Source organism: Rhinoderma darwinii, chromosome 3 (assembly GCF_050947455.1).
Source record: "Rhinoderma darwinii isolate aRhiDar2 chromosome 3, aRhiDar2.hap1, whole genome shotgun sequence".
Taxonomy (NCBI): Eukaryota; Metazoa; Chordata; class Amphibia; order Anura; family Rhinodermatidae; genus Rhinoderma; species Rhinoderma darwinii.
The window spans coordinates 201,727,083-201,739,411 of NC_134689.1; the positions used below are offsets into that span (position 1 = coordinate 201,727,083).

The following is a 12,329-nucleotide window of genomic DNA, read 5'->3' on the forward strand; positions in this document are numbered from 1 at the left end:
TAAAGACTGCCCAGAGTAACCCTCATTCAGCCGGCCACAAGCCTGAACTAACAGCATTATAGAGATTTTTCACTTCTACATACTTACATTTAATCACAGAAACTAAAATTAAATACAAGATACAGTTCCTTTAATAAATGTTATGCTTTGGCATCCATTTCTTATGCAGCAATTCATCTAAATATATGGAAAGCATTCCATACATATCTACAGATATTTCACAACATTCAGTTGCAGCAGATTTGTTGTGGAATATATGTAGGTTTTATATGAAAAATCTGAAGAAAAGTACGGTATATTTCTAGTGAATGGTGGTTATACAAGACGCCATTCACATGTGGTAGAAAAAATCTGGACATCCTATATGTTGTGGATTTCTTGTGAAGTTTTACGATTTGTAATGTATCTATTGTATCAAAATTTGTGGCGAAAACAACCAGCGCATTTGAACATACTCGGAATCCTCCTGAGTGCATTTACAGGTCTAGTGTTAAATTGACATTGACAATTGCGACATAACTAGATTTAATAATATACTAAGAACTTTGTTCTTTTATTATTGTACATTAGTTATCATTGTACAAAATATCACCTTCAATCGGTGTAGTCTTCAGAAGACAGGATACTTATGGCACTCTGTCTTCCTTCTCCAGACAATATTAAAATAATCCCTATAATCGCATTTGGCAGTTAGCCTTTCCTAGCCACACAAACTATTTAGGAAGCCATCTAAAAAAGTAAATTGCAAAGTTGTGGATTTTGTTGCAAAATACTGCAGTTCTCAACATGCAAAAATTCTCAGTAAATCGGGAAGATACATTAGCAGCCTTAGGGGCATACGTCAAAATCACTGCAAAATAATCATATTTTGCAAACTGCCAAAAGTGTTATTTGAATGTAAACTATAGACAATGCAATAAAAAAATTTCTCAGAGCTCCTCAAAACGATTAGTAATATTTAGCCTCACCAGATCGTAAGTCTCAGAGAGTGGTACTCACCTCCAGTACTACCCCGTGTCTAACACAGATTTATTGATACAAATTTATCAATCGCAAAAGGGCACATAAATTAACTTTTTTGTAAGAAAAAATTTTAATTAACAGTTTTTTACTTTTTTTTTTATTAGTCCACTGAGGGGACTTGAACAAGCGATCGTTGGATTGCTTGCTCAATATACTTAAATATTTATACATTGCAGTATAGTGTTTTTTAAACAATATTTTGAACATTTAGAAAGTGATTTTCGTCATTGTTACATGGTCAGGACCGAAGCTAGCCTCCGATCTGGCTGATTAACCCCTTAAATGCAGCGCTCAAAAGCGAGCGATGCATCTATGGGGCTTACCAGCAGATCGGAACCCAGCAAAAATATTGGGGGGTTCCGATAGCTGCTTTGGCAAACCGGAGGCTTAACAATGGCTTCGTGTCTGCCAAGTACAGGAGCCTGTTAGGTCCTGCTCAGAGGCGGGGGTCTAAAAGGTTTCCGGCCCCAGAAACAAGATGGCGCAGGCTCAGAAGCTGAGCCTACGACATCAACCGCAAGTGTATGTTACAGCTGACACCCTGCTGTAACGGGTAATGCATTGCACTACGTGGGTAGGCCTTCAAGTCCCCTAGTAAGATCAAACAAAAAGTTAATAAAAATGTTAAATAAAAAAAAAACAAACACCGCCTTTTTTCCTATGTCTTTTATTATTGGAAAAAAATGTAAACGTTAAAAAATTTACACGTTTGGTATGACCACGTCCATAACGACCCAAACTAAAACTATAATTTTATTTTTCCTGCATGGTGAACACTGCAAAAAAAATAATAACATAATTGCTATATTTTGGTCACCACCCCTCCCAAAATATAGAATAAAAAGTGATCAAATAGTCGCATGTACCCCAAAACAGTACTAATAAAAACTACAACCCGTGCCGCAAAAAAACAAGCCCTTACACAGCTTATTTGACTGAAAAATAAAAAAGTTATGGCTTTCAGAATATGAAGACACAAAAAATAAGGGATTTTATAGTGCAAACACTGCAAAACATAAAAAACTATATACATATGGTATCGCCGTAATTCTATCGACCCGCAGAATAAAGTAAAATGTAATTTATAGGGCACGGTGAACGCTGTAAAAAAAAAAAGAATAAAAATCTTTGTAGAATTACTTGTTTTTAGTCACCTTGCTTGCCAAAAAATTTAATAAAAAGTGAACTACAGATTGTCCCGCAACAAATAAGCCCCCACACAGCTCCGTTGGAGAAAAAATAAAAAAGTTATGGCTCTCAGAATATGGCGATGAAAAATATGCAATGTGTTCCAAAAGCGGATAAGCTTGGGCACCATTTATCAGTGCGACATTGGCCACACATCTGCGGATTATTATTTATTTACCCCATTATTATACCCTCTTATTATGCCCTGATGTACTTTGCCCAGCCTACATATGCCCCCACTTTATAAACTGCAATACCAGGAAAATCCCAAACAGAAATACTACCAAGCAAAATCTGCACTCCAAAAGCCAAATGGCATTCCCTTCCTTCTGAGCCCTACAGTGTGCCCAAACAGTAGTTTACGTTCACATATATGGCATCACCATACCCGGGAGAACCCCCTTAACAGTTTATGAGGTATTTGTCTTCAATGGCACAAACTGGGCACAACATATTGTGCACTAACATGGCATATCAGTGGAAAATTGCAATTTTTACTTTGCACCATCTCCTGCGCATTCATTTCTTATTAAAAAATGCTTACTACTCCCCTTAATATGCCCTACGGGGTGTAATTTCCAAAGTAGGGGTCACTACTTCGGGATTTGTTTTACTATTTGACCTCAGAGCCCTGCAATCATGGGCCAATGCTCTGAAAATCACCAAAATAGACCTCAAATGTGCATGATGCACTTCAATTCTGAGCCCTGTCATTTGTCCAGGCAAATGATATATGCCTTGAGGGGTGCAGTTTCTAAAATGGGGTCTCTACTTCGGGGCTTCCACTGTACTCTGGTACCTCAGAAATTTGCAATTGTGACGGCGCCCAAAAATCAAATCAGCAAAATCTGCATGCCAAATAGCGCTTCTGCCTTTCTGAGCCCTGCCGTGGGTCCAAACAGCAGTTTATGACCACATGTGTGGTATTGCCGTACTCGGGAGAAATTGCTTTACAAATTTTGGGGTGTTTTTTCTTCTTTGCTCCTTGTGAAAATGAAAAAATTAAACATTTTATTGTAAAAGATGTTGATATTAATTTTCACTGTCTAATTCCACTAAATTCAGCAAAAAAAAAAATGTGGGGTCTAAGTGCTCCCTATACCCCTCAATAAATTCCTTGATGGATTTAGTTTCACAAATGGGGTCACTTTTGGGGATTTCCACTGTTTTGGTCTCTCAGGGGCTTGCAAATGCGACATAACACCGGAAAACTATTAGAGTAAAACTTGAGCTTCAAAAGCCAAATGGCGCTTCTTCCCTCCTAACCCCTGCTGTGTGTCCAAACAGCCGTTTATATCCCAGTAATTGGGATAAATTGCCTTTCAAATGTTGGGGTCCGTTTTCCCCTGTATTCCTTATAAAATTGAAAATTTCCACGTTTTATCAGAAAAAATAAAATTGAAAATTTCATGGCATAATTACACTAAATTCTTCAAAAAAACAGTGTGGTCAAAATGTTCACTATACCCCTCAAAAAAATTCCTTCAGGAGTGTAGTTTCTCAAATGGGGGTCACTTTTGGTGGGTTTCTATTGATTTGGTCCTGCAGGGGATTTTGCAAATAAGACATGGCGCCGCAAACCATTCCAGCAGAATTTGAGCTCCAAAAGCCAAATAACACTCCTTCCCTTCTAAGACCTGCCGTGGGTACGAACAGCAATTTATGTCCACATATGGGGTATTGCAGTGCTCAGGAGAAATAGATTTACAAATATTGGGGTGCTTTTTCTCCTTTAGCCCCGGTGAAAATGAAAAAAATCTAAACTAAAACCACATTTTATGGGAAAAAAAATTAGATTTTCATGGCCTTTTTCAAATTAATTCTACAATGTGGGGTCAAAAAGCTAACTATACCCCTAGATAAATTCCATAAGAGGTGTGGTTTCCAAAATGGGGTCACTCTTGGGGGGTTTCCACTATTTTTGTCCCTCAGGAGATTTGCAAATGTTACATGGCCGCTGAAAAACATTCCAGCAAAATTTGAGCTTCAAAAGACAAATGGCGCTCCTTCCCTTCTGAGGGCCGTGTGTTCAAACATAAGTTTATGACCACATATTGGGTATTTCCGTAATCGTGAAAAATTGCTTTACCAATGTTGGGGTGTTTTTTTCTCCTTTATTCCTTGTAAAAATGAAAACATTGTATATTTTTTTTAGAAAAAATGTAGAAGTTTAGCAAAAAAACTGTGGGGTCAAAATTCTCACAATACCCCTAGATTAATTCTTTGGGGTGTAGTTTCCAAAATGGTGTCTTTTTGAAGGGATATGTTTTGGCACCACAAGACCTTTTCAAACCTCACATGGTGTCTAAAATATTTTCTAATAGAAAGGGGGCCTGAAGATCCACTAGGTGCGCCTTTGCTAAAACGATCTGTGTTACAGAAAAATTTATTACAAATGAATTTTGGCAAAAAAATGAAATTTGTAAATTTTACCTCCACATTGCTTTAATTCCTGTGAAACACCTAAAGAGTTAAGACACTTTCTGAATGCTGTTTTGAATACTTTGAGGGGTGCAGTTTTAAAAATGGGGTGATTTATGGGGACTTTCTAATATATAAGGCCCTCAAAGCCACTTCGGAACTGAACTGGTCCCTAAAACAATAGTTTTTTTAATTTTCCTTGAAAATGTGAGAAATTGCTGCTAAAGTTCTAAGCCTTGTAACGTTCTAGAAAAATAAAGGATGTTCAAAAAACAATGCAAATATAAATCAGACATATGGGAAATTTAAACTAGTAACTATTTTGCGTGATATTACTATCTCTCTTACAAGCAGATACATTTAAATTTAGAAAAATGCAAATTTTTCTAAATGTTCAAAATTTTTGGGTGTTTTTCACAAATAAATATTGACTTTATCGATCAAATTTATTCACTAACAAAGTACAATATGTCACGAGAAAACATTCTCAGAATTGCTTGGATAAGTAAAAGCATTCCCAAGTTATTACTACATAACTGGCAGGGTCTCCAAGGGGTTAATATGTGTAGATTTTCTGTTTTTATGTAATGTTTGGGCAATAAAATATATTTTATGCTAAATAATGACCTTTTTTGTGGACATTTCTTTATAAAAGGGGTTGTCTCGGCATGGGGCAGTTTTCCATACTGATGACCTATCCACTAGATAGGTCATTGGTATATGATCGGTGGGAGTACGACACACAGACCCCGCACCAATCAGCTTTTCCGGCTGCCTCTGGCATCAGAAGTATTGCAGTGGTTGGTGTCTGAAGCAGATGGCTCCGACCATTGTATAGTGTCCGTGCTGCAACAATGCAGCTCTGTTCCTATGTGCTGGGCTACCCTCCCAATCTAATAGTATGGACATGACTAACAGACTGCTAGCCAGCATGGTGCACTATACATAATCGTGTGACTGGAATAGAACAGAAGCCATATCTGTTTGCATTTAGAATACTAAGCAGCCCCCCCCCCATGGATAATAGGTGTGTGAGTGGATGTTCATATGTTGCATCTGTGCGACCACCACTTATATAACATTGTAGCTCGTCTGCATCCTGCTAGAAACTGGTATTTTAGATGCCCTTGTACTAGTGACTACAAATCAGCAACAAATTCAAATATGGATTTGAAAATCTGTAGATTGCTAGTTTTTTCGTGTTGATTTTTTTCACTACATGTAGATGGGGTTTTTAAAACCCTATCCACATGCATTGTACTGCATATTTCTGTAGATATGCGGTGCAGGATACGTATTGCAGATATGCAGTGTGTAAATTTAAAAACTATTCTCACATCAGAGTTATGTTCTAGCTACAATCATATACTTATCTACAATCACTTTCTTAGACACATTTATTTTAAAATGTACAATATGTAACAAAGAAACAAATAAACAATACTTACCCTCCTTTAATGTAATCGAGAAATGAAACTTCTGTTTCCACTAAAAAAGAAAGCAAAGTAACCTAAAAGCAAAGCAAAAATGATTAGAAACTGCTACTACTAACACTAGGTTATGCTAGAGCTGGATCTCCATATAGAAATTGTCCCTAAACCTCCTCAAGACATAGCCATTTACATTTCAACTACTTCAAGACTTATCTCAACATTGCTTAGAGTGCTTTATCCATATTCGATCTGCATCTGAAAGTGTAATATAAAACTCTCAGACTACTAATTTAAAAATAATTTTTATGTTTGAGAAAGTGTTATCTCTAGAAGAGACATCTTTCGTAGGAGTTAGGCATCTAAGGCTGGGTTCACACGACCTATTTTCAGGCGTAAACAAGGCGTTTTACACCTCGAATTACGCCTGAAAACACGGCTCAAATACGTTGGCAAACATCTGCCCATTCATTTCAATGGGTTTGCCGACGACCTGTAATTTTACGCGTCGCTGTCAAAAGACGGCAAGTAAAATAACAGCGTCGTCAAAGAAGTGCAGGACACTTCTTGGGACGTAATTTGAGCCGTTTTTCATTGACTTCAATGAAGAACAGCTCCAAATTACATCCGTAATTGATGCCTCGCAAAACGCGAGTACGAGCAATTACATCTGAAATGCAGGAGCTGTTTTCTCCTGAAAACAGCTCCGTAATTTCAGCCGTAATTGTCGTTATCGTGTGCACATACCCTAACGATAATTCCAAAGTTTAAAGACTAACGTTTTATAAAACTTTTGACATGTCACAGTGACATGTCAGAAATTTTGATCGGTAAGGGGTTGGGTCCCGAGACCCCCACCGATCACTGAAACAAAGGGCCAGAAGTTCTCAATATTTGGCTATAATAGTATAACTTTGTCTCTTCTGAAAAAGACAGTGATAGCTGAAGATGGGCTTATAGACAACTATGAGGCTGTCTTCAGCTAACAACTCGAGCCGATTAGAGAGGCACTGTGCTCGGCTGAGCGCTTCTGCCCCTTTATTTTAAGCAATCTGTGGGGGTCTCATCACCTAGACCACCACCAATCAAAATTTTTGACATGTCACTATGACATGTCAAAACAGTTACTCTTTAAAGATGTTCGTTTCTGAATTTACATTTCTTGGTTCCGCGAATTAAATCTAGTATTACCCTTACCTTTGCTTTACTGTATAAATCAATATAATGGTTACTATTAAATTGTAATAACTTGCAAAAAAACATTAAATGGGCATGTATCAAAAGAATATACAGTGGAAAATAATGCATTGTTTTTAATTGAGCATAACTTTCATTTGAAGAGAGTAGTTTGGCCTTTATGTTTATAAAACCTGGGGATCAGTAAAACAATGGAAAACACAAGATGGCACCAGCAATGGTGTACTACAATATTCACATTGGCGTAACAAATGAGCTGCTTAAACTAGGCAAAAGATTGCAGAAGGCTAAGCAAATCTGTCCAACAAAAACAATAAAAAACTGATGGAACAGGTTAAATCATGTCAACTGGTCCATTGTCATCAGAAAAATCCTGCTGAACTGAATAGAGACATTAATAAAAACATTACTATGTTTAAACAGAAGAACTGAATAATGTAGACAAAAATGTAAGTATGAAAAGTCTTATGTTCAGCTATGTTTAATATATATGTATGCCAATATACTGTACTAGTCAGGGGCTGACGACAAGAAATCCATATTTGGATAATCTTTCTATTTAGCAGTAATACCTAACCTAACCACACCATAGGTGGCACCATGTCTTATGTGTTACAAAGTAAGAGAATATAGCAGTATGGGAATTTGTTTGAGCATAAATTACTCTAAATATAACCTACATGATATGATAACATAATAAGATGTATCATGGGTAAACTCATTTAATTGGTATTTCTAATATCCTAGAGGAAAAAAGTAATTGTTGAAATCACTTTGCTCTTTAACCAGCCTAACTGTCTGCTAAGTCTCTCTTCCTTCTCTCTGAAATAGAAGAGCTGTCAGCTACGCGGAATAAGTAAAAAGATAACAAAGGCAGGTTATTAAAACTACAATCTATCAAGAGGATATTTAGAAGGACATTTATGCAAAAAAGGTGCTGCAATTCAGTCTCATTCTAATTTACATTTCATTACTTTGAAAGTAAAGTAAAAGAGGAAAGGTCTGTGGATCAGTTATCGCAAAGATCATTTGCATTAGAATATTCTATTATCAAGTGAAATTAATACTAGTCAATTCCTCGCATTCTATTCTAATACACCTGTTGATACGTGAAATGTGTTTTGGCTTGATTTCTATCACCATTTAAGATATCTTTGGATACAGCATTGTTTTATATTAACTAAAGCCGCTTTTAAACCAGGATTCTATGGTGATCTAAGTCTGATTCAGTGGAACCGTAAGAGGTCAGGGTATTGTGGTCGTAAAACGGACACTAAAATGCGGTTGTATTATGGCCATGTGAAAGTGGCCTTACCCTAATTCCACAAATTCACCTTTTGCTAACTGAGAATGGATATAACTAATACAAAAAGAAAAAAAGTAATATAAATTATTCTTGATTTTTCAAAAAACTGCAATGGGAATTGCTGAAGATGTTATACTGTATATTGATTACAGTGACAGAATTCCCTTGGCAACTTTAAACTTTTTTTTTTTAAAACATTTAATCTTTATGCAATTAGGCAATACATGTTACTTACAGTTCCTGAATTCAGATACTTTTTCTTTTTTCCTTTTTTCTTGGCATTTATTACCTTAAAATGTGAATAGAAAGATTATAAATATAAAAAGTTAACATTTTTTGGCATTTGAATTTAAAGTATAATCGCAAAACACTTAATTTAAATCTCTCCTCAGTAGGCTTTGTCTCCTGCATCACTGTGAATCGTCCAATCAGAGCGGACAGTCTTACAGCAATGCAGCAGACCTGCTGATCTTGTGAGATTTACCTAATCTTGCGAGACCAGCGTCTGTAAAGCAGTCACACCGAAAGCGACGTGGAGAAGAATGGAAGACTCAGGCCGCAGATCCCGTTCATAGGAGCAGCAGTAGCAACGCTAGGTAACTCTTGCGAAATCAGCAGGTATTCTGCATCACTGTGAGACTTTACGCTATAATTGGACAGCGTCACCGTGATGCAGGAGACAATGCCTACTGAGGAAAGATGAGGTCTTCCCCTCTATGTATTTTTTGTCACATGTAGCATATTTTGCGCCAAAATGGAGCATAGGGCGTAGTGGGACAACAGGAGGACAAAAAAAAGTAAAACACTGGATTCGGAGGACGTCAGTAATAAGGAGAGGTATGTGGTTTAAAAAACAAAACAAAACACATGACATGTCCTTTTTAATGTCGGTGAGGTTTTATGCCAGTGGTACTAAGGCCTTGTTCAGAATGCGTCTGATAAAGGACCTGGAAACAGGAAGATCTCCTTGAATTTTCCCTCACACTGGTCATCGGAGTCTGAATCTCCCAGGAATGGGAGGTTAAGGCTGGGTGGGGGATGGAAATTTTTCTTGGGTAAACTTGGTTGACTGCTTTTTTAAGAATTTGTTGACATCTGTCTGTTGTTGCAGCTATAGGGCAGGTGGTTGCCCCAGCATTTTTATTGCCGATTTTCACAATGGTTTAGCTGTGAGCATGGACTTATTCACTTCACTGTAGGTTGCACCTTGACGGTATGAAAAAGAGTAGAGACTGTAAGGCTATCTATCTCAGAATAACTTAGTGAAGAGCCCTGAATTTAATTAACTTTCCAACTGTTGCTCTGAATGACTTCTCAGCTGCCTATCTATGAACTAGTGGTATACACTCTTATGGAAAAAGTTGGACTGCTGCCCTTTTAATTATAAAGTATATATGGAAGCAAGAAGGCAGTTATTCAGGTGCAATCTGTGCTGCAGTAATCCCTCCCATTGTCCTGAATATGAGGGGGGACTTAGGGAAGACCCATGCTCTGCAATGTCATTAGGCCAAGTTGGAGGATTAGACCTCAAACTATAGATGGCTCCAGGTCTCTGGTCCTATGTGGTGCTGGTAACTCCAAGTCAGTGTGTGGGCAAAATAAATGTGGCCTACCACTGAAGACGGGACCCGATGGGGAGCTGAAAGAAAAGGTTAATTTTATCCTGAAGTCCCTGGACTGGCTGTTAAAATAAAGATTCTGGGCCGGGCATGCAGAAATGAATGCATGAATGAAAAGCCTCATCTGATGTCCCACCGTGATCTTGCTAGTCCCGTAGTGGGAAGGCTGAGTGTCCTTGATAACCCAGTGCCGATCATCCTAGGACGTGAATTGTATGCTTCACCATTGTTGCAGAACAGAGGTGGAGCCTATAAGTTGGTGCGGTCGGACTGGGTGCAGAAAAATTCAGGTTGAGGCTTCATCCTGGTTCAGTAGGCCGCACATGCAGTCTATTGCCGATCAAGTCATGGAATCCTTCCAACCATTTGGGAGACACAGATAGGTATATTGGTGTCTAAATTGCAATATTTAAGACTTAAATGGGTTTTCAAGGTAAAAAATAATTTTTTTGCGACTTTGAATGATGAATGAGAACTACTTACATATAGATGGAGGATGCATAGGTCAATACGCCATTCCTCCATTTTCATTGGCAGTCACGTGATCACAAAACCCCATTAATAGGTTTCGGCTCAATAAAGTGAGCGGGTCAATGGTATATTTTTTTTTTTCTTCTCCTAAACCCCTCCTCTAAATCAAAATGCTTCTTGACTGCAAATCGCATTTGTGGTGAGAACGTAAGGAGGACAACACACAAAGAGCAAAATGTATTTAGGTCACATGCTGTTGTGACACGTCGACCACTGGGGGTGTGTTTAGCCCAGTGGAGTAGGGGACAGGGGTCGTAACCACTGACTACCAATCAACTGTGGGCATTGACGTGGTCAAATGACCAATGCTTGTGACCAACGTAGCACTTATCTATAACTAAGTAGTCCTCACTTATTATTTAAAGCAACAATAAACATTTTTACCCGCAAAACCCCTTTAAATGAAGTAGTGCCGTCTTGGTAGGCTGGAATGGATAGTGCATGTACATCACCAGCGGAATGCACAGAAAGAAAAGAACATAAGGAAGTAAAAACACAAGATATAACAAGAGTAGCTACTTATCAAAGGAGTTAATAAAACAGAAATCTCAGACATTGGAGTTTTGGACGTTGGCCCAATCCCTCTGAAATTTGGATATATTGCCTAGTCTACCAGTCACCTAAGTCCTGTTGGTTCAGGTGTGAGAGCGGTAAGTGGGTTGGTATGTTTCTAAAGTGATATAAGATTTTTGGGAGAAGCATAATTTTAGTTGTTGCAATGCGGCGAAAGCCAGGAAGTGGAAATCTTTGCAAAGGTAATGTGGTATTTTTGAATTGTTTATGTTATTTGAGCATAATTGGTAGAATGTAGGTTTGACATAGGGTGATTAACCCCTTAAGGACCCAACCTGTTTAGGCCTTATAGACACAGACGATTTTTTTCAAATTTGACGTGTCACTTTATATAATAATAACTTTGGAATGCTCTTATTTATTCAAGCGATTCTGAGAATGTTTTCTCAATACACATTATATTTTATGTTAGTGGTAAAATTTGGTCAGTATATTCAGTTTTTATTTATGAAAAACACAAAAATTTTGAGAATTTTTTTCTAAATTTAAATGTATCTGCCTGTAAATCAAACAGTAATACCACACATAATAGTTAAAGTGTAGCTAAACGTTTGACAAACTTCTGACTTCTCATAGTGACATGTCAGAAGTTTGGATTGGTGGGGGTCCGAGCACTGAGACCCCCACCAATCTCTAGAACAAAGCAGCTGAAGCGCTCGTGTGAGCGTTCAGCCGCTTCTTGTCTGTTCGGCTTTTTCCAGAAATAAATGTATCAGTGTACGGACTCAATAGAATGTCTATGAGCCCTACTCCGATACATCGGCTTTCCGGAAAAAGCTGAACAGACATGAATCGGCTGAGAGCTCACACGAGCGCTTCAGCTGCTTCATTCTCAGGGCTCGGACCCCCACCAATCCAAACTTCTGACATGTCACTATGACATGTCAAAAGTTTGTCAAACGTTTAGCTACACTTTAATAGTTTACATTTCCCATACGTCTACTTTATGTTTGCATCATTTTTTTGAAAGTCCCTTTATTTTTCTAGGAAGTTACAAAGTTTAGAACTTTAATACCAATTTTTCACATTTTCAAGAAACTT

The 12,329-nt window shown here is 37.8% G+C and overlaps 1 protein-coding gene across 1 annotated transcript in view; it reads right to left on the reverse strand.

The window, feature by feature from the left end:
* The window catches only part of CPNE8 (copine 8), a 424,222-nt gene that overhangs the window by 89,459 nt on the left and 322,434 nt on the right, over positions 1 to 12,329 (reverse strand). The window contains exons 12-13 of the mRNA XM_075857239.1: positions 8,801 to 8,854; positions 6,081 to 6,142 (exon numbers count right to left, since the gene is read on the reverse strand). Of these exons, the coding sequence (XP_075713354.1) occupies positions 6,081 to 6,142; positions 8,801 to 8,854 (116 nt within the window). The remainder of the gene's footprint in view (positions 1 to 6,080; positions 6,143 to 8,800; positions 8,855 to 12,329) is intronic.